At 49.4% G+C, this 22,984-nt stretch overlaps 1 protein-coding gene across 1 annotated transcript in view; it reads right to left on the minus strand.

Moving 5' to 3' along the window:
- Positions 1 to 9,028: 9,028 nt before the first annotated feature.
- COLGALT1 (collagen beta(1-O)galactosyltransferase 1) overlaps positions 9,029 to 22,984 on the minus strand; it is a 22,150-nt gene continuing 8,194 nt past the window's right edge. The window contains exons 4-12 of the mRNA XM_004384400.2: positions 20,296 to 20,430; positions 18,746 to 18,950; positions 17,570 to 17,689; positions 13,275 to 13,351; positions 13,098 to 13,204; positions 12,536 to 12,668; positions 11,593 to 11,720; positions 11,075 to 11,281; positions 9,029 to 10,780 (exon numbers count right to left, since the gene is read on the minus strand). Of these exons, the coding sequence (XP_004384457.1) occupies positions 10,513 to 10,780; positions 11,075 to 11,281; positions 11,593 to 11,720; positions 12,536 to 12,668; positions 13,098 to 13,204; positions 13,275 to 13,351; positions 17,570 to 17,689; positions 18,746 to 18,950; positions 20,296 to 20,430 (1,380 nt within the window). The 3' untranslated portion in view covers positions 9,029 to 10,512. The remainder of the gene's footprint in view (positions 10,781 to 11,074; positions 11,282 to 11,592; positions 11,721 to 12,535; positions 12,669 to 13,097; positions 13,205 to 13,274; positions 13,352 to 17,569; positions 17,690 to 18,745; positions 18,951 to 20,295; positions 20,431 to 22,984) is intronic.

Raw genomic sequence — 22,984 nt, forward strand, 5'->3', positions numbered from 1 at the left:
ACCATTTGGGAGCAGGGGGAAGGGGACAGGAGAGGCAGCAGTGCTTTCGGGACACTGAAATGAATTCTTGGAAAGATTTTGGAGGATATTAACCCCTCCAAAAAAAAATCAGCCCTCAGATGAGCCCCAGGGCTGCTAAGTACATCCCCAGTTGTGCACTGTCCAAGGGGTCCAGCATCTCTGAGGAGGCCACGCACAAATCCTAGGTATTATAGAGTTGTATGTTTATGGTGATGGCTTCCTGACACATGGACAAGTGTCTAAGATCCCTGGGTGGTACAGACAGTTAAGTGCTCAGCTACTAACTGAAAGGTTGGCAGTTCAAACCCACCCAGAGGTGCCTTGGAAGAAAGGCATGGCAATCTGCTTCCAAAGGTCACAGCCATGAAAACCCTATGGAGCACGTTCTACTCTGACACACATGGGGTTGCCATGAGTTGGGAGCAACTCAACGGCCACTGATTTGTTTTCGTTTAGTTTTGCACAAGTATCTAGAGGAAGTGGCACCATTTTCTAATTTAGGTGGAGGAGCTGTGCGTCCCCAAAGTCCCCTAAATTCAGGCAAGATCGAATGACTCGAGGTTCTGATCCAGAGTTTAGGATGCAAGTTCTCACATGCGACAGTGGTCTCCAGCCAGGGGCGAGAGACAGCCTGGGTAGTGGTGAGGGGGGAGCTTGCAATCAGTCACATAAACTGAAGGGCGGAAGATTTAAAATCCCAACCAAGGGGACAGGGGGGAATTCAAGATTGAGAGCACCAGCAACGCCCAAAGGGGAAGTGATCTGTGGTGGGCCCTGAAAGATTTTTTTGGATAGGTGGCAGGAAGAAGGGAGTCTGGGAGAGCCAAGATCTTTCTCAAAAAGTTCCTTGGGACTCTCTCTTTCTTTCTCTCTCTCTGTGTGTGTGTGTGTGTATGTGTGTGTGTATGTGGTGTGTATGAGGAGGGTTCCCATCAGCACCCCAGTCACACAGGTGGAGCCTGAGGGAGTATTTGTTGAATGACTTTTTCTGACTCCCAGGCTAGAACTGTTTTAGAAATTTCCTCCTTTTTTTCTTTCCCTAGAGAACTATTCATCGTTCAAAACCCATCACAAATATCCCTTCCTGTAGGAAGCCCGCCCTGTTCTCCCTCAGCCTCTGTCTTCATTCTGGCCCAGCTCTGACCTCATGGGACTGGGGGTGTCTGTGTCCAGCTTTGTTTTCACAAGATTGGGGGCTGAGGCTTCTCGGGAGCCCTGACTTAACCCAGCACAGGGTGAGCAGAGAAGGGTAGCAGGGAGGGTTTCTCTAATTGAATTACGTCGGCGGGGGGGGGGGTCTGTGTGTGCCCATGCACCCACACTCACATCTATCTGTACCAACCTTCCCCTCCCACGCAGACCTGGGCACTTAGTAGGATTCACACCTGACAGAGGCTGAACACAGGAACAGAACAGAGAGAGAGGGTGAGAGAGGAGGGAGGAGGAGGAGGAGGATGGGAAAGAGCCCAAGAGGCTGGAAGGGGCTTCAACATCAGGCAGCTCCCGTACAGGGACTACAGGTTCCAGCAAGGAGCAGGGGTTCCCCAAGGCCCTGGATGCCTTGTCCGGACTTGACCACCTTGCCCTGGGTTCCAGGGGGTCTCAGGCGGGCCTGAGCCTAGTGGGTGCTCAGGGCTTTATTTAGACCTTGCTTCATGCAGGGAGCCAGCCCCAGATTTCCAGGGATCAGGGATGAGGATCCAGTGGGGTTGACCCGTGGGAGGGGGTGACATGAAGGGACTCCTGGGACAGAGACGCAGAGGGAATACACAGAGGCAACGAGGAGAAAGAAGGTAAGAATCGAGAGGGGGAGATGGTGCCCAGAGGGGGCCGGAGAAGGCCTGAAGAGAGGGAGAGGGAGACAGAGACAGAGAGAGAGATAGGGTAGAGAAATCCAGAGACAGAAAAGGGAGAGAGACAAAGGGAAGAGACAGAGACGGGAGGGAGGGAGACAGAGAAAAAGCACTAGGGATCCATAGGGAGGAGGGCCGCTGCTCACCCTCGGCTCCAGCAGTCTGCCCTCCAAGAAAAACCGCCAAGGCCTCAAGCCCCGGATTTCCATAAACGCAGCGGCGCCGGTGCCGGCTGCGCCTCCAAATCCCTCACTCGCTCAGGCTCCCGCGCTCCCCTCAGAGATGCAAAAAACTCCACACCCAGCCAGAAATCCTTGGGACCTCCGGCCGGGACCTAGGAGATCTTTATGCCCATCCTCCTCGCCCCATCCCCTTTGCACAAGGGGACACTGAGGGGCGGGGCAAAGTGGGGACAGCCCCGACTTGCCCCAACTCTGCAGCCAGAAGGGGAGGAGGAGGCGCGGGGTGGGGGCTCGGTTCTATCCCGAAAACCCTCCCCGCCGCCTGCCTCCTGGGCACCTCCCCTTTCCCTAAGAATCGTCAAGGACCAAAGTCGTCTTCGCTGACCTGACACGTGTTGCTTTTCTCTTTGCCTTTTCTTTGTTTAAAGAGAGAAATTAAGTTGACGGTGTCAAATAAGACCCCTATTCTTCCCCATCTCCCAGCCATAGGGGCTTCCTCGCGGCACAGGTCCGGCGGAGGGTCCCGCGTGCTTCCCGGCCACACAGGCAGGGGGACCCGGACTCACCCCTGTCCCCTCCAATCCCCCATCCCGGCCTGCGGTCCAGGGAGGCAGCCCATCCACGCACCTTCTTAGCATGTGATTGCCAATGTGAACTCTGAAATGTCGGGTTTTTTTTTGTTTGTTTGTTTGTTTTTTTAATTCCACCCTGTCAGTCTGGCGTCCACACAGACGCCCCATTTCTCTGTAAATATGTGACTTGGAACAAATGTTTAAAACAAACCAGAAGTGGTCATGGGTGCATGGTGTTGAGATGTTTTGCACTACTCTGACTTTTTGGTCTCTGTAAAAATATTTTATTAACAGCAGACATTAAAAAAAGATAAAGCACACAGCCACATGAGTCTGGTGGCCTTCTTGTGGTCTCATATTGCAGGGGTGGAGGAGAAGTGCCTACTATGTGCAGGCATTGTTGTAAATGTTGGCTAACACAGCTTATCCACAACTAGCATCATCCCCATTTTACAGAGAAGAAAACTGAGGCCCAAGAGGTCAAGATCTCTTACCTACCTCATACAGCCAGGTAAAGGCAGAGCCAGAATTTGAACCCAAAACTTGGGCAGCCATTGTTCTTGACTACTATGCCTTGGCTACTTCATAAAAACTGCTCTCCAAAACCCAAGCCCCTTAGGAATACAAATACCAGGGGACACACTCCCCCATTCCACCCACACCCCGTGTTCATCTGTTTTCTATATTGTTGTTGTTAGCTGCCGTTGAGTACGCTCCAACTCAGGACAACTCCATGCGCAAGAGAACGAAATGTTGCCTGGTCCTGCGCCATCTTCCCAACAGTTGGTTTGCTCATTACAGCCACTGCATATTTTGAGTGCCTTGCAACCTAGGGGCTCATCTTCCAGCACTGTATCAGACTGTGTTTTGCTGTGATCTCTAGGGTTTTCATGGCTAATTTTTGGAAGTCAATTGCCAGGCCTTTTTTCCTAGTCCGTCTTAAGTCTGGAAGCTCTGCTGAAACTTGTCTACCATGGGTGACCCTGCTGGTATCTGAAATACTGATAGCATATCTTCCAGCATCACAGCAACATACAAACCTCCACTGACAGATGGGTGGTGGCTGCACACGAGGTGCATTCACAGGGAATCAAACCCAGATCTCTTGCATGGCAGGCGACGATTCTACCACTGAACCACCAATGCCTCGCACCTCTCTTCACCTCCCTCTAGTCCTAACCTCATTTGAGCCCCGCCTCCTCATCACTCCACCTGCCAACAGAGCTGAATTGCCCAGGGAACTTTACAAAGAGGCACATTCAATTTCTTGGTGGGTGGAACACAATTATGTAATTCCCAATTTATGTACAATTACATTTCATTATACAATTATGTTGCATTATAATTACTCCACGCCTAATCCTTCAATTACATGCAATTGTTTCCATAATTATATGCCCTATGACTATACAATCATTCTTACCATAACAATGATGTACGATAAGAAACGGGGGGAAGTCATGGGTTGACAGCAGCAGCTGCCTCAACCTCATTCCAGGCAGAGGTGGGAAGCTCAAGCTGTGCCTCCCAGAGTCCCCTGCAGCCTGGCACACCGGAGGCACACACTCGGGTCCACCAGTCAGAGGCACCGCAGGAATTTGGAAGGCAGAGGTCACCAGTGCCATCTTGGTTTTGCTTCCCTCTCACTCTGCCAGCAGCCAGGTGTGGAAACACTTGGTGTTTCAGAACTAGCATTGCCATGTCCAGAGTCCCTGGGTGGTACAAATGGTTAATGTACTCAGCTGCTAACTGAAAGGTTGGAGGTTCGAGTCCACCCAGAGGTACCTCAGAAGAAAGTCCTGGTGATGGACTTCCAAGATATCAGCCCATTGAACACCCTATGGAGCACAGCGCTACACTGACACACATGGGGTCACCATCAGTTGGGGTCGACTCAACGGCAACTGGTTTTGGTTTTTTATTTCATGGGTGTAAAAAGGCAATTGTGGTGGAGGGGTGAGGGAACTTGGGACTGATCAAGGAAAAAGATATGAGCACTATCTTATGTATATCGATACATATATGACCAACCCATAGAAGCAGCAGTCAAGAAATCAAATGATGTATTGCATTGGGCGAATCTATTGCAAAAGAGCTCTTTAAAGTTTTCAAAAGCAAAGATGTCACTTTGATGACTAAGGTGTGTCTGACTCAAGCCATGGTCTTTTGAATTGCCTTATCTGCATGTGGAAGTTGAAAACTGGAAGAGGAAGACAGAAGAACTGATGCATTTGAACTGCGGGGTTGGAGAAGAATACCGACTATACTGTGGACTGCCAGAAGAACAAACAAATCAGTCTTCGAAGGCATACAACCAGACTGCTGCTTAGACATGCGATGGCAGTACTTCGTCTTGCTTACTGTGGACACATCATCAAGAAAGACCAATTACTAGAAAAGGACATCATGGTTGGTATTATGGATTGAATCGTGTTCTCCCAAAATATGTATCAACTTAGCTAGGCCATAATTTCCCAGTATTGTATGGTTGTCCACCATCTTGTGATCTGACATGATTATCCTATGTGTTGTAAATCCTAACATCTGTGATGTTAATGAGGCAGGATTAGAGGCAGGTTAATGAGGCAGGACTCAATCTACAGGATTAGGTTGTATCTTGAGTCAATCTCTTTTGAGATGGAAAAGAGAGAATTGAGCAGAAAGGAGAGGGACCTCATACCTCCAAGCAAGAAGCACCAGGAGTGGAGCTCGTCCTTTGGACCTGGGGTCCCTGTGCTGAGAACTTCTAGACCAGGGGATCTTCCACCAGAGGCAATAGAGAAAGACTTCCCCTGGAGCTGGCATCCTGAATTTGGACTTCTAGCCAGCCTTCCCCTAGAGGTGGCACCCTGAATTTGGACTTCTAGCCTCCTAAACTGTGAGAGCATAAATTCCTCTTTGTTAAAGCCATCCACTTGTGGTATTTCTGTTATAGCAGCACTAGGTAACTAAGACAGCTGGTAAAGTAGAGGGCTAGTGAAAATAAGGGAAACCCTCATAAAATGGATTGACACAATAACCACAGCAAGAGACTCAAACATACCAATGATCATGAAGATGGCACAGGACCAGGCAACATTTCATTATTATACATAAGGTCACCAAGAGTTGGAGCCAACTCAATGGCAATAACAACATCAGCCAACCACACTCATGCTTTATACAGCTGCAATTGTGTCCAACTCTATGAATGTATCATAATTTATCATGTATCATATGCAGTGTATCAGTCAGGGATCCAGGCAGGAAATGAACCACTTGAGGTATTTTAAAAGAAACGGATTTAATATAGGACGACTCAGCTCTGCTGTTGCATCGTGAAAGCAGCCATAGACCATACGTAAATGAATGAGCATGGCTGTGTGCCAATAAAAGTTTATTTACAAAAACAGGCAGGGAAGTTAATAAAATTTTGAAACAACATATAGAACTATAAATCATTAGAAACTTATTAAGTGTCCTACAGAGGAGACTGGGAAATAAACATTGGTGACTAAATGATGAGTAGTTAGGATTTAACAAGGAAGACCAATATGGCATCCTTAACTGAAATCCCACCTGTATCAACTTACCCAACTGAAATAAAAACTCCAATATGAAGGACGTATTGTATAATGACATTTACTGCAGGGTTTCAATGTCCTTCTATCAGGAATAGTCAAGTGGGTAATAATTGTTATAGACTGAACTGTGTCCATCTAAAATATGTGTTGAAATTCTATCCCAAGTACCTGTGAATTTGACTCTGTTTAGAAATAGGGGTTTTCTTTCGTTATAGTAATGAGATCATATCAGAGTACGGTGGGTCCTAAACCTAATCACTTCTGACTTATAAAAAGAGCAGAATAGATGCAGACACACACACAGGGGAAGACAGACGCATCTGAGGACTCATCTACAGACAAAGGAACTTGAAGGATCACAGGCATTTCTTGGAGAGAGGTTCATAGAAGGAATTAACACGGCCAAGATCCTGATTTGGACTTTTAGCCTCCAGCACTGTGAGAAAATAAATTTCTGTTCTTTAAGGCCATCCACTTTTGGTATTTCTGCTACAGCAGTCCTAGGAGACTAAGACAATGGCCCATCCCTACCACGGAATATTATGCAACAACCCAAAAAGAACAGGAAGAACTGTTTGTTTAATCAGGATGTCCACAGGACACAAATTTAAAAAGCAAGTTGCTGACAAGTAGGTACAGTTTGATGCCAAGTTTATGAAATAAAAATGTGTTGCATGAAAAAAAAAAAAGCAATCTATAGCAGGGTTTACATAACATGATTCTCTTGTTTAAAATGCGTATATGTTCACACCATGCAAATGGGCAAGGCGTGCAGGTTTTACACTAAAATGTTAGGAGTAGTTGTCTCTGAGGGAGTGAGATTTAATTTTGCTTTTTCAGTTTGCTTAGCTCTATGTTCTAATTTTTCTGCAATGATCACACACCATCAATGCTATTTTGTAAAAGCCTTTGGTATACTCCTCCACTGCATTAACTCTGACTCGTGGAGACTCCATGTGTGTCAGAGTAGAACTCTGCTCCATCGGGTTTTCAATGGCTGATTTTTTGGAAGTAGGTTACCAGGTCTTTCTTCGAAGGTGCCTCTGGGTGGACTCGAACCTCCAACCTTTTGGTTAGCAGTTGAACGCGTTAACCATTTGCACCACCCAGGTACTCTGGGTATAATTCTAGGTACCTTGTATTAGTTTCCTGGGTCTGCTATAACAGCTCACCAAACAGCGTGGCTTAAAACAACAGACATTTAGGCTTTCACAGTTTTGGGGACAGAAGTCCAAAATCTAGGTGTCAGTTGTGTTGGTTCCTTCCAGTGGCTCCACGCATTCCTTGGCTTGTGGCTGCATTACTCCAATCTCTGCCTCTGTCACCACATGGCCTTCTCCCTGTGTGTTTCTATGTCTGTGTCCAAATCTGCCTCTTCTCGTAAGGACAGCAGTCATTGGGTTACAGTGGGCCCTAGTGACCTCATTTTAACTTAATTACATGTGCAAATATCCTATTTCTAAATAAGGTCACATTCACAGGTATGGAAACCCAGGTGGCTTTGTGGTTAAGAGTTCGGCTGCTAACCAAAAGGTCAGCAGTTTGAATCCACCAGGCGCTCCTTGGAAACCCTGTGGGGCAGTTCTACTCTGTCCCATAGGGTTGCTATGAATCAGAATCGACTGGATGGCAATGGGTCTTTCTTTGGTGGGTTGGTTTGCACTTCAACATATCGCAGTGGTTAAAAGTTTGGCCGCTAATCAAAAGGTCAGCAGTTCGAATCCGCTCCTTGGAAACCCTATGGGGCAGTTCTATTCTGTGCTATAGGATTGTTATGAGTCGAAATTGACTTGACAGCAGCGGATTTACTCAACCCAGAACACATCCTAAGGAGTTAAGAATTGTAAGAACCCTTAAACATTTGAAAGGTCCCTGAGTGGTACAAACGGTTTGCTCTCAGCTACTAACTGAAAGGTTGGTGGTTTGAACCCAACCAGTGGTGCCTCAGAAGTTCTGGCGATCTGCTTCTGTAAAGAATACAGCCAAGAAAACCTTATGGAGCTTAGTTCTACCTGTAACACACTGGGTTGCCATGAGTCAGAATTGACTCAACAGCAATGCTTTTTTTTTGCCTTTGCCCCTGGGGTGAAGCCACTCTGAGGTGTGTGCTCTGTGTCTCCCTGAGTTCCCCAGCAGGACTGAACTCCGGTTGCCCACAAAGTGTATCACTTGCTTTGGTGCCCCTGAGGGGCTCCTTCCCTCCCTGTCTCAATTCCCCACCCACAACAGGGCTTCCTGCAGTCAATTCCCAGATACCCTACGTGCTCTGAAATCCTCATCTTGGAGTCTCTTTTCTGGGAAATCCAAAGGAGGTTGAGCGCAGATAAACACCTTGGTGCCCTCACCCCTGGGTGGGACCACTTTGAGGTGTGTGCTCTATGCTGTCTGCCTGAACTCCCCAGTGGTTGCCCATGATCCATCTGCTCCTGGGCATCCCCTCCCCGTCTCTGTTCTCTACCTCCCACCAGGGCTTCCTGGGGTCACCTCCAAGACAACCTACCTGTCCTCAAACCCTCATCTTAAGGTCTGTTTTCTGGAAACCCCAAACCAGGACAGCCCCTCTCCCCATTCTCAGTCATCTGAGACACTCCTGCAGTGGACCCCACAAGATAGAACAAGGTCTGCAGTCTGTCCCTGGGCTATTTCCGGGTCATTTTATTGAGCAGTTGGGACATCAAGTTCTCACTACATTCTCACCCCACACTCGCTCCACCAATTGGCTTCTCAACAGCACCTGCTTGGTTTTCTTATCTCAACCGGCAATGCGGGACGGGAGCGGGGGAGGCGAAGTGGCAGCGAGCAGAGCAATGGACCAAGAACGGACCAACAGATTTGAGTGAAAACCAACTAGAAAATTTATTTTAAAAATAAGCAAGTTACCCAGGAGCCAACCTGGCAAGTAACGTTACCCTCAAGAGGATGATGCACCGCTGGCTGGCTCTGACATTCAATTCAGGCTGAGGTCATGGCAACCCCACTAGAATGTTGCTAGAAATATTTTGCCCCAGGACCCCTCCCCACCCGTACAGCTGCACCCCCAGAAGGCCCCCAAACACATGATCCCCCCGAAGGCTTGAATGGAAAATCTCATCAAGCAGGCAGAGATCACACCTGAGACGCAAGGGCAAGGAGGCCAAGCAAATGGGGCCAGGGTGGGCAAGGGAGACCCAGTCCCCCACCCATCCTGCACCCCACCCACGGGGGGCTGAGCCATAGGTGGGGAAGAGCCACCCTTCCCCTGGGGGGCTGAAAGGTGTTGTCTGCAACACAGCTTGGGTCATGGGGGATACAAAGAACAATCAAACTCAGTCTCCCACCCAACTGGGAGTCCACAAGGCATGGCACACAGAAGGGGCTCAATAAACGCTTGCCCCATGAAGAAATGAAGGAACTCATTATTGTTCATTTGTGTCCCAGCAGGTGATAAAAAACAGGACCAGACAAAGGTCATGTGCACTTTAGTGTCTCTCATGCCTGGCATGTAGTAGGTATTCTTTGGACATATGGGGAAGAAACCAACAAAAGAATCAAAAGCACCTTGTTTACTGCCAGCCCCAGCACCTAGCTCAGCTCTTGCACACAGCAGGCACTTAATAAATGCCACTGAATCAATAAGAACAACTTTGTGTCACCAAGTACATAGTAATACCCATCTGCAAAAAAGAATGAAAGTGTCTAGTTTATCTCAATATTCCCAGCATCTGGGATGGAGCCCAACACACAGTAGGTGCTCAATAAATACTTGAACGAGTTTAAAATCTGAATGTGTATCGCTAGTGCCTGATTCCTGGTTGTTATTAGTTGCTGTTCAGTCTATTCCAACTCATACTGACCCCATGTGACAGAGTAAAACTGCCCTGTAAGGTTTTCTTGGCTGTAATCTTTACAGGAGCAGATTGCCAGGTCTTTTCTCTTACGGAACTGCTGGGTGGGTTTGAATAGCAGCTGAGCGCTGAACCACTGCACCACCAGGGCTGATTCTTGGTAGGGGATCAATATATGTTTGACAACTCAATCAAGAGCTGATTGAAGGAATAATTATGCCTCATTCATTGCCATAGCACAGGAACTGGTGCTTCATAAATGTTGTGCATGTGAACAAACAGATGAATGCAGAGGTCTAGTTTCCGCCCAATTTCCCGGTGCCCAGCCCTACACTTGGCATAAAGTAGGCAATCCATTATGAGGTGTTGCTGAGTAGACGCATCCTGCGTTGAGAAGAGATGCCACAGCCTGCTGTGGGGGGTCTGATACGGCCTGAGCTGCCCATGGTGATGACTGCTGTATTTTTTGGTTATTTTGTTATTTTTGCACTGACCCCTCAGAGCTCATCACGGGCTGCGCTGTCCAGTGGGGACTGCAGCACATCAGAGTTCTTGGCCTCGCGGCTCAGTGCCTGCTGCTCCCGCATCTTCTGGGACTTGGCGCGGTCCCAGTCGGTCTTGACATGCTCGTTGTTCCACACAACTGACGTCTCCGTGTCACTCACGTAACCATCGTCCCCTGTGTAGTGCGTGGGGTAGACGAGCAGCGGCTCCACTGAGAAGGCACGGAGATTGCGGGGGGAGAAGTGGGCCTTGTACTCGGACCTGCGGGGGAGAGGAGGGACAAACGGAGGCAGAAGTGGGCACAGGGAGCAAGGGTATATTGGAGGGAGCAGTAGACAGAGGAGGGATAGATGGATGGAGCAGAGGCAGAGGAGGGACAGACGGAGGGAGCAGGGACAGAGGAGGGACAGATGGAACAGAGAACAGAGGGAGGGACAGACGGAGGGAGCAGAGGACAGAGGGAAGGAGGATACTCCCTGGGGCCCCTAAGCCTGATCCACTACCTCCCCACCAGTGAGCCTGCTCTCCCACCCACCCGTCTGCCCACCCACTCACACTGGGTGCTTGTCAAACATGACAGGCAGAAACTCATCCACAGGCAGCATCTTGTTGAGTGGCCTGGCAGACAGCAGCTTGTGGGCGCCTTGCAGGGACAGCACGTAAGCCAGTGTCCAGTAAGAGTAGTCAGCCTCCACCAGGTTCCTCACATGGGGCACAGCCTTCTCAGGGTGCTCCACCTGCATGCGCTTTCGGCCCACGTAGCTGGCGCACAGATAAGAGTGTTACTCAGCTGCACCACAGCCCTCCTCTGCAGCCCCACCCCAAGAGAGCACTGTCAAGGCCTGGGGTGGGGGCAGGCCTGGTGGGTGTGGGGTGCAAGGAGGATGGAGGGCAAGGAGGCTGCAGGGCCAAACCCCATGGCGCCTGGAGGTCCAGGGTGGAAAACATGCTTTTGTCTGAGGGTACCTTGACCACACCCCTACACCAGCCCCTACTAGAGTCCTGGCCACACCCCCAAGCCCCAGTACCACTCAGTCCCAGGTCCACCGTACCTCTCAGGCCCCCCTACTCACATGAGGTCCCAGTCCAGGCCCTCCCGCTCCACATCCCGCATGAGGTTCATCAGGCGCCTCTTGAAGAAGATCTCGAAGCGCAGATCATCCTCAAACACCAGTGACTTCTGCAGTCCCCGGTCCACTACCTGAGGGGGATGCCACGCCCATGTCACAGGGAGACCAAGGCTGAGCCCGGCCCTGGAGGCATCGGCTCAGGAGAGAAGCAAACGTATACCCTTCCTCCCCTCCTCCTCGCTGCTCCTCCCACCCACCCAGGTGGCTCCCACCTCAGGGCTTTTGCTTATGCTGTGCCTTTCACCCAGAGCACCTTCCCCCAGAAAGCAGCAGGGCCAGTTCCCCCTCACCTTTCATGTCTCAATTCAAATGTCACCTACCCAGGAGGCCCAAAGCCACCTCACTGAGGACAATTCACAGTCTTGTCCCGTGGGCATACACTTATTTCTTCATTATTTATCTCTTTGTGGTTTATAACATTAGTCTCCCACCTCCCTAGGCTGTGAGCCCCTGAGGAGGGCCAGGCCTGTCTTGGAAGCTGCTACATCCCCAGTATCAGCTCAGGGCACATTGGAGATGCTTGGCAGATACTCCTTGAATGAATGAGCCTGACAATCCCCTGAACTCATGACTCGGTCATTTGGGAAAACTGAGGCTCATCTCAGGCTGTGAAGCACCTTCCTTGCTCATAGAGCTCACCCCACTCATCCTGTACCCTCTCCAGCCTCAGCTTTCACATTTGCACAATGGAAGGACAGCAGCCACTCCACCCAGGGGTGCTGGAGGCCAAAATGAGACAGTTCAGGTGAAGCAATCGCTAAGGAGGGGCCATGATTGTTTTTGCTGTGTAAAGCCAGCGTGGGCTATGGGCAGCTCCCTCCTTGACCCTCTGTTCCCTCCCAAAATCCATAAGGAGCCCCAGCCCAGCCCTCTCACTGGCATCCACCTCCTTCCAGATGGAGTAGTGGCTGAGGAAGCAGCCCAGCTCGCCCTTGGTGAGGGGCCGCCCGTGGTAGGGATCCCGGTATCCTGGTAACATTTGAATGCCCAGCGCCTCCACCTGGCTGGTGTTCATGGCTCTGCAAGGAAGGAGGGGAGTCACACAGGAGACCAACTCTGCCTGCAAGTCCACCACCAGCACTCCCCCGCAGCTGAGCACTCTGCCTTACTCTTCCACAGTCAGCCCCCCTCCTGGACACCATGGGTCCAGCCTTCCAGGGTATGGTGGCTTAGACCTGTGTCTGGACTTGACACCCCACCCAGGGTTGGAACTCACTTGCCGTCCACCACCTCCATCAGTGTGGTCTACACCAGTGTCTGGCCCTGCCTCTGCCCCTCCCCTACAAGTCAAGACTCACTTGCAGTCTACAGCCTCTACCAGCATGGTCTACATGCGTGTCCTCACTCTCCCCCAGCCCCTCCCCGGGGATCAGGACTCACTTGCTGCTTAGGGCCTCCACCGATACGGTCTACACCCACACCCTCCTTCCCCCAGGGTTGGGACTCACTTGCCGTCTGTGGCCTCCACCAGCCGGCAGGCGATTCCCTGCAGCCGCAGTGCCCGCAGCATGCGCTCACGCCGGTCCTGCCGCCGCTTCAGGTTGATCATGAAGACCTGCAGCCGGAGCCTCCAGTTGGACCACAGAGCCCAGGCCCCACCCCACCCTCAGGGAGGCCCCACCCACCTCATCAAAGCCCATCTTGTCAGGTGTCTGGTCCGGCACCGAGATAAACTGGGATGGCTCAGCCGGCAGGTGCTTCACTGCGGGGAGAGAGAGGCTACGGGGTCACAGGGACCCCAGATCACAGGAGGGGGCAGTTGCTGGTGCTCCTTCCAGGAGGACTGGGCGGATCACTGGGTTCCTGAGTCACAGGGGTGGGGACGAAGGCCTCCAGCCTCTTCCCAACACCCCGTTCCCACCCCCTCCATGGCTTCCTATTACCCAGAGCCCCGCAGCCTGGCATTCGAGGCCTTGCCCTACCAGGCCCCATCTATAGTGTCCCACCTACAATGTCAGAGCTCGTCTCTCTCTACACCACCTCCCCCTGACCAGTCTCTCCAGCTGTTTCATGGCCCCCAACTCACCCCCTCCCACCTCCCAACCTCTGCACAGGCTGGGCTTCTGCCTGGGACACCCCGCCCTCCCCCTCCTTAGCCATCAGTTCTCCGCTACCATGCATTCTCCCTGGGGACCCCTGACCTCTCCAGGCTTGGTCAGGGCCTCCTCTGGACCCTGACAGCACCTGGGCTTCAGCCATCAAAGCCCTGGTACTGCTGTGCTAATGCCCTAGCCATGTGCCTGTCTCCCTGTGAGCCCATGGGGCCAGGCACTGGTCTGCCTGTTTACACGGGGTCCTAAAGCATGGGGCTGGTACACAGCAGGCACTCAATAACTACTCCTGGAAGGAACAAGTGAATGGTCACAAGCTGTGTGCCCTTGACTTGTCCAGGCCTCAGCTTTCCTCACCTATAAAATGGGGACCATAAATTTCGCAGAAGTTTCATGAGAAAGGCAAGGAGATCACACACATCAAAGAGGTTTTTAAAAGTAATCAGGACCTACAACTTAACAACAAAAATATAAACAATCTAATCAAAAAATGGGCAGAGGACTCGAACAGGCATTTCACCAAAGAGGATATTCAACTGGCCAACAAGCACACGGGAGGATGCTCAGTGTCATCAGCCATTAGGGAGATGCCAATCAAAGCCACAACGAGATAGCACCTTACCCCATCAGAATGGTAATCAAAAAAAAAAAAAAAAGGAAAACAACAGGTGTTGGTGAGGCGGTAGAGAAACTGGAACCCTCATCCATTGCTGGTAGGAATGTAAAATGGTGAAGCCACTGTGGGAAACAGTTTGGCAGTTCCTCAGAAAGTTGAACACAGAATTACCATATGAGCCAGCCATCCCAATCCTAGGTATCTACCCAGGAGAAGTGAAGGCAGGAACGCAAACAGAAACCTGTGCACCAATGTTCATTGCAGCACTTTTCACAAAAGCTGGAAACAACGCAATGTCCACCAACACATGAACGGATAAACACAATGGGGTTCATCCATACAATGGAAGAGCACTCAGCCATAAAGAGAACGAAGTCCTGATGCACACCGCACATGGACGAACCCTGAAAACATCATGCTAAGTGAAATAAGTCAGTCACAAAAGGACAAATACCGTATGGCCTCACTTACGTGAGATTAGCAAACATACAGAAACCAAAGACGGTTAGTGGTTACCAGGGGTGGGAGGGACGGGATGGGGTCAGTTTTTGCTTAGGGGGCAGTGACTTTACGTTAATGGTGGTGGAACGATTTGGAAAAGGATAGCGAGAACAACTGCCCAACTTGAAGAATGTAAACAATGTCACTGAATTGTACATGAGGACAAAAGTAATCACAACCCCTTCACACCCACCAGGACAGCTGTGATAAAAACTAAGAAAAAATGGAAAATAATAAGTGGTGGCGAGAAGGCAAGAGACTGGAGCCCTCATCCACTGGTAAGGGCTCATACGGCAAGGTGGGGCTGGTTCACAGCGGCTTAGACCTGAGTTTCAGCACAGAAATAGGGATGGCTGATTTTGGGTAGAGATCCGGCATGAGACAGAATGGCAAGATAAGGGGTGTATATAAAAAGCTGCTGTATTCTGATATATGAAAATGAGAAAACTTGACAACAAGCAAATATGGGAGTGTGTGTCTGTCTGTCTGTCTAGGTATGTGTTGTTAGTCGACTCCAACTCATGGCAACCCCAAGTGTGCAGAGTAGAACTGCTCCATAGGGTTTTCAAGGCTGTGGCCTTTCAGAAGCAGATCGCTAGGCCTGTCTTCCAAGGTGCCTGTAGGTAGGGTCAAATCGCCAACCTTTCAGCCAATAGTCAAGTACTTAACTGCTTGCAACACCCAGGGATTCCTGTCGAGGTCTGACACATACCAAACTGTTGGAGAGAAACCAGGAGAGCCTTTCTCTTTTGATCCCACACACTTTTAACAAGTATATTTTCTCCTCCAATAAAAAGAGGCAGAAGAACAACTAGACGGTGCCCAGCTACCACCAATGACACAACAAAGAGTCCCTGATGGAGCAGGAGAAAAGTGGGGTGCAGAACTCAAGTTCTAGTAAAAAGATCAGACTTAATGGTTTGATTGAGACCAGAGGGAACCCGGAAGACGTGGCCCCCAGACTCTCTGTCAACCTGGAACTAAAACCATTCCTGAGGCCAACTCTTCAGACAAAGATTAGACTGGACTATGGGATATAAAATGATACTCGTGAAGAGTGTGCTTCTTAGCTCAAGTAAATACATGAGACTAAATGGGCAGCTCCTGTCCGGAAGTGAGATGAGAAGGCAGAGAGGGTCAGGAGCTGGTTGAATGGACACAGGAAATCCAGGGTAGAAAGGAAGAGTGTGCTGTCACAGTAAAGGGACAGCAATTAAGATCACCTAACAATGTATGTACAAATTTTGGTATAAGAGACTAACTTGAATTGTAAACTTTCACTTATAGCAAAATTTAAAAAAAAAAAAAAAAGACAGAAATGTTTCTTAAAGGCATCAAATATTACGTAAAGGCCCAGAACACACAGAAAATTTACATGTGGAAGAAACTCTTATTTTGGACGTACGTTTTAATTAGAAAAAAGACAAGCTTGATGAACCCTGAACACATTACCAAACCAATTGTCACTGAACTGATTCTGACTCACAGTGACCCCATGTGTGTCAGAGTAGAACCGGGCTCCATAGGGTTTTCAGTGGCTGATTTTTCTGAAGTAGATTGCCAGGCCTTCCTTCCAAGGCACCACTGGGTGGACCTGAGTCTCCGACTTTTTGCTTTGCACCACCCAGGGACTGTTTTAACGCTTGTAAAGACCCAAAAATATCAGGGTGCCATTCCATGTCCGGCTACCAAGGGGAGTCATAGACAGAACCTTCTAGAAGCAGGTGTTGTTGTTAGTTGCCAGCGAGTGCATTCCGACTCATGGTGACCTCATGTGTGCAGAGCAGAACTGCTCCATAGGGTTTTCAAGACTGCAGCTTTTCGGAAGTCACTTGCCAGGCCTCTCTTCCTAGTCTTAGTCTAGAAGCTCTGCTGAAATCTGTTTCACATCCTAGCCACATGCAAGCCTCCACTGACAGATAGGTAGTTGTTGTACATGAGGTACATTGGCTGGGAATCAAACCTGGGTCTCCCAGGTGGGAGGCGAGAATTCCACCACTGAACCACCACTGCCCCATACATCTGCCTATTCTAGGTATTTATATAACCCCTCATTTTCTTTTAAAAGCTCACAATTCTCTGATTGAGTCAGCGGCAGCTCAGACTGAGTTCAAGTCTCTCTCTCTCTCTCTCCCCCCACTGTTGTGGTCCCCTACCCCTACAACAGTGTCCTCCCATCCCGTATCCCTTCTCCTCCCTTACTACCTTGTTGTCAGTTGCCGAGAAGTTAACTCCGACTAATGGTGACCCCCTGTGTGCAGAGTAGAACTGCTCTATAGGATTGTCAATGGATGTGATCTTTTGGAAAGAGACTGCCAGGTCTTTCTTCCAAGGTGCCTCTGGGTGAGTTTGAACCACCAACCTTTCAGTTAGTAGCTGAGGGCTTAACTGTTTGTGCCACCCAGGCCTCCTACTCCCTTACTATAATTCTTTTGAATTATAAATTTTTGAATAAAATTGGTTTAAAATTAACCAATTGCTGTCGAGTTGACTCAGACTCAAGGCAACCCCATGTATGTCATGGTTTTCGGTGGCTGAATTTTAGGAAGTAGATCACCAGGACTTTCTTCTGAGGCACCTCTGTGTGGACTCAAACCTCTAATCTTTCAGTTAGGAGCTGAGTGCATTCATCGTTTGCACCACCTAGAGACTCCGTTTTAACACTGACCAGTACAAATTTCTCTTTGATCGACTTAGTCAGTGTGCATGGGGTGGTACAGGATGGAAGAGGGGGTGGATTGCCTGGACTCACCCATGACCTCCAGCTGTACGTGCATGAAGCTCTCGGCCTCGTCCTGGAGCGTGCTGTGTGCCCGCAGCGGTACCGGCAGGAAGCCGTATACCTCCTTGTTACAGACATACATTTGCACCTCTGGGGCCGAGAAAACAATAAGCAAAAATTAGAACAAAGAGACAGCCAGAGACCAAGGAGGCAGCAGGGGCAGGGATGGAATCATAGTCTAGCAAAGGGCAGGGGGCAGGGGTCTGGTGGTGCCCATCAGCTGGCAGAGACCCCTCAGCGTACTACCAGGGATTGTGACCAGAACAGAGCTTCACATGCAAGTGGACAGCCAGGCACGCCGGATGCTACCCATTGTCCGTCCATTCAGAGGGTGAGAAACCAGAAACATCTGAAATGCCACTGGAAAACTCCAGAGCCAATGTTGAAATGACATATGTTTTGTTATGCACATATTTACCACAATAAAAAAAATATTAAAAAAAAAAAAAAAATCCCACAGGCGGAGTGTGTCATTCCATCTCCCACCAACAGGGGGAGCCACAGACAGAAACGTCTAGAGGCAGGTAAGGTGGGGAGGGTGTGGGACAGGACTGAGCATCAGGCTAACCCCTGGTTTAGAATAAATGTCAAGTCAGCATATCTTTAATGTCTTTAAAACACTCTTTTCCTGATTATACAATAAATACATGCTCAACTACACAAAACCTGGAGAATACACACAAGTATGGATTTGAAGTTAACTTTCAATCAACGAAGAAAGTTTTCATGGAGTTGATTTGGACTCACAGTGACTCCACACGTTACAGAATAGAACTGCCCCACAGGGTTTTCTTGGCTACAATCTTTATGGAAGCAGAGCGCTAGGCCTTTCTTCCACGGTGCCACCGGGTGTGTTTGAACTGCCAACCTTTATGTTAGTAGTCGAGCCAAACCATTTGCTCCATCCAGGGTCCTTAACCTTCAATAAAGGGGTCTTAAAGAGCTGGAAAGTAAAGCCAACCCACAAAGGCAGGGCTAGAGACAGCCTGGGTCCGGGTGACATCATCTGAACACCTGGATACAGCCATGCCTGAAGGCACTGCTGTACCCCACACTTTTGGTTCTGTTAGCCTTCTGTGAGCTGTCTGGACTTGCTCCACGAGGACCCCAGGGAACCAGCCAGATGCCCCTACCCCATCTGCTCACCTGCCTGCTTGCAGGAGAAGGCGAAGACGATGATGTCATCAAAGGACCAGGTGTAGTCCGGATGGGGCGGGTAAAAGGCCAGGCTCCTGGAGGCTACCTTCCGCAGGTCGATCAGGAAGGTCGAGTGCACCATGGGCACCGGGAAGCAGCCCTGGCGGTCCCGTTTGCGGATAGGGATGTAGGCGGGCGTGCGCTTGTAGTAGCCCTAGGGGGATGGAGGTAGAGTCCTGAGTGGGCGTCCCCGGAGGGGAGGCTAGAATCTGGGAAGTAAGACCTATGGAACAGCCCAGAAAGACAGACCCGGCTCCAGGAAGGGTCAGGCCTGGTCTCTTCCCCCAGAGCCTCAGTCAGCAGGGCAATCACAGAAAAAGGGAAATGGTCACCAATCTGCAGCCCCGGCTGTTATGGATTGAATTGTGTCCCCCAAAATACCTGTTGGAATCCTAACCCCTATACCTGTGGAGGAGTCCCCGGGTGGTGCAAACGGTTAAGCAATTGGCTACTAGCCAAAAGGCTGGCGGTTCAAACACACCCAGAGGCGCCTTGGGAGACAGGCCTGGTGATCTGCTTTCAAAAGGTCACAGCCTTCAAAATCCTATGGAGCAGTTCTACTCTGCACACATCGGGTCACCATGAGTTGGAATCGACCCGACGGCAACTAAACAGTAACAACATATCTGTGGGTGTGATCCTATTTAGGAATAGGGTTTACTCTGTTAATGAGGCCATATCAGTGCAGGGTGTGTTTTAAGTCAATCACTTTTGAATTATAAAGAGCAGACTGGGCACAGAAGAAGGCAGACCCGGGGGCAGACCAACGCCAAGTGAAGATACATCTCCAAGCAGCCAAAGAACGCCAAGAGACGCCCAGGGGTACAGAAGCAGAAAAAGACAAAGATCCTCCCCCAGAGCTGACAGAGAAAGAGAGAGAAAGCATGGTCCTGCTGAGGCCCTGAATTCAGACTCCCACCCTCCAAAACTGTGAAAATGAATTTCTGTTTTCAAAGCCACCCATGTGTGGTATTTTGCTAAGGCGGCCCCAGGAGACTAACACGCCAGGACGATTACAAACTTGTCCTTACAGGGCTGTGTAAGGACTGCTGTTGTCAGCTGCCATCTAGTCGGCCCCCAACTCAGGGCGACCTCAAGCACAACAGAGCGAAAGGCTGCCGGGTTCTGCATCATCCCCATGATTGGTTACAGATGGGACTGTTGTGATCCATAGGGTTTTCACTGGCTGACATTCAGAAGTAGATTTCCAGGCCTTTCTTCCTAGTCTCTTATCTGGAAGCTCTGCTGAAACCTGCTCAGCATCCTAGCAACATGCAAGCCTCCACTGACAGACGGGTGGTGGCTGTGCATGAGGTGCACTGGACAGGAATCGAACCCAGGTCTCCTGCATGGAAGGTGAGAATTCTACCAGTGAGTCACTATTGCCTCATGGTTGAGGCGACGGTGTTTGTGAACTGCTCACCGCGAGGTGGTGTGCTAATTTGTGAGACTCCAGCCACGGCCCCCAGCCCCCCTCCCTGACCCAACAGCCCCCTTACCTGGGAAGTCATGCCACACCAGAAGTTGGAGTACGCAGCCCGTGAGTCCAGCATGGGGGCCACCACCGTCTTGTTCTCAGCCATGAGTAGTGTCAGCATGTCAGGGTTGAGGATGAGGTTATCTGCGTCCACAAACTGCAAAACAACCAACACGGCATCAGTGTGGGCTGCCAGTGTGACCCCGGGGTCGGGCCGCAACTCGAAATGGCTCAGGCAAAGGCCAGGCCTCCGGGGGGTTGGGGGTTGCTGGACAACCTGGAGAAGCAGATGTGACCTGGGAGCCCCTGGTCCTCACCAAGTGCAGTGCATCTCTGCCCGTAATAACAAGCTGTGTTATTACATTCACACTACAGGCAAAAAGCACAAACCACAACCGCACACACCTACATAAACGAGAGAATCTGTTGTTGTTGGCCGTCACGAGTGGGCCCCCAGACACCGGGCAACCCAATGCACAATGGAAAAAAATGGTCTTGCATTATCTCGATGACTGATTATGGGTAAGACCATTGTGATCCACAGGATTTTCATTGGCTGCATTTTGGAAGTCGATCACCAGGCCTTTCTTCCCAGTCTGTCTTAGTCTGGAAGCTCCGATGAAACATGTTCAGTGTCACAGCAACACGTAAGCCTCCACTGATAGACAGGTAGTGGCCATGAATGAGGTGCACTGGCCAGGAATTGAACCTGGGTCTCCTGCACAGAAGGCAAGAACCCTACCACTGAACTGCCACGGCCCCTAGCAACACAAATGAACTGCACAGGCCTAACACTGATAAGACATGCTGGACACAGAAGCAAATGCAGCATGTGACTCCACTTATGTGACATTTGAAAACAGGCAGCCAACAACCCACTGACTGGGAGACAAGATGTGGGAACCAAATATCTGATAAGGGTTTAGTATACAGAATATATAAAAAGCTCCTACAACTCAACAAGAAAAAGACAAACAATGCAATCAAAAACCGGGCAGAGGGCTTGAATAGATATTTCCCCAAAGAAGATCTGCAAATGGCCAACAAGCACATGAAAAGATGCTCGTCATCATTAGTCATTAGGGAGCTGCAAATCAAAATCACAATGAGACACCACATCTACTAGGATGACTAGGATCAGAAAAACAGAAAATCACAGGTATTGGCAAGAATGTGGATGCAGTGAAACCCTCGCGTATTGCTGGTGAGAATATAAAATGGTATAACTGTTGTCAAAACAAGTGTGGTAGTTCCTCAAAAAGTTAAACATAGAATTACCATATGACCCAAGAGATTTGAAAGCAGAAGCTGAGACAGATACGTGTCTACCAATGTTCACTGCAGTACTATTCACAACAGCCAAAAGGGGGAAACAACCCAAGTGTCCATGAGCAGATGACGGATAAACAATGCGGCCCATCCACACAGTAGAATATTACTCAGTACAAAATGGAACGAAGCACCAGCTACCACCAATGACCACCCTGACAGGCAACACAACCGAGAGCAGGAGAAAAGTAGGGTGCAAAACTCAAATTCTTAATGGTTTGATTGAGACTGGAGGGACCCCGGACACATGGCTCCTGGACTCTCTGTTAGCACAAAACTAAAACCATTCCCGAGGCCAACTTTTCAGACAAAGATTAGACTGGACTATGGGACATAAAATGATACTCATGAAGACTGTGCTTCTTAGCTCAAGTAGATACATGAGACTAAATGGGCAGCTCCTGTCCAGAGGCGAGATGAGAAGGCAGAGAGGGTCAGGAGCTGGTTGAATGGACACAGGAAATCCGGGGTGGAAAGGAGGTGTGTGCTGTCACAGTATAGGGAGAGCAACGAGGGTCATGTAACAATGTGTGTATAAATTTTTGTATGAGAGACTAACTTGAATTGTAAACTTTCACTTAAAGCACAATTAAAAAAACAAAAAATGAAGCACTGAGACAGACTATAACATGGATGAGCCTTGAAAACATTATGCTGAGTGAAATCAGTCAGTCACAAAAGGACAAATACTGTATGATCTCACTTACATGAAATATCTAGAATAAACAAACCCACAGAGACTAAATGAAGTATATTAGAGGTTACGCGGGGCAGAGGAGTGGGAAAGGGGAAGTTATTGCTGAAGGGGACAGAGTTTCTGCTAAGCGTGATGAAAAACTTTTGGAAATAGTGATGATGGTTGCACAACATGGTGAATGTAATTAATGTCGCTGAATTGTACACTTAAAAATGGTGAAAATGGCAAACTTTTTAATTGTACTTTAGATGAAGGTTTACAGAACAAATAGTTTCTCATTAAATAGTTAGTACACATATTATTTTATGACAATGGTTAACAACCCCACAACGTGTCAACACTGTCCCTTCTCAACCTTGGGTTCCCTATTACCAGCTTTCCTGTCCTCTCCTGCTTTCTAGTCCTGGTCCCTGGACTGTTGTGCCCCATTAGTCTCATTTTGTTTTATGGGGTTGTCTAATCTTTGGCTGAAGGGTGAACCTCGGAAGTGACTTGATTACTGAGCTAAGAGAGTGTTTGGGGGCCATACTCTCAGGGTTTCTCCAGTCTCTGTCAGGCCAGTAAGTCTGGTCTTTTTTTGTGAGTTAGAATTTTGTTCTACGTTTTTCTCCGGCTCCGTCCAGGATCCTCTGTTGTGATCCCGGTCAGAGCAGTCAGTGGTTGTAGCCGGGTACCATCTAGTTGT

Source organism: Trichechus manatus, unplaced genomic scaffold (genome assembly GCF_000243295.1).
Source record: "Trichechus manatus latirostris isolate Lorelei unplaced genomic scaffold, TriManLat1.0 scaffold00122, whole genome shotgun sequence".
Taxonomy (NCBI): Eukaryota; Metazoa; Chordata; class Mammalia; order Sirenia; family Trichechidae; genus Trichechus; species Trichechus manatus.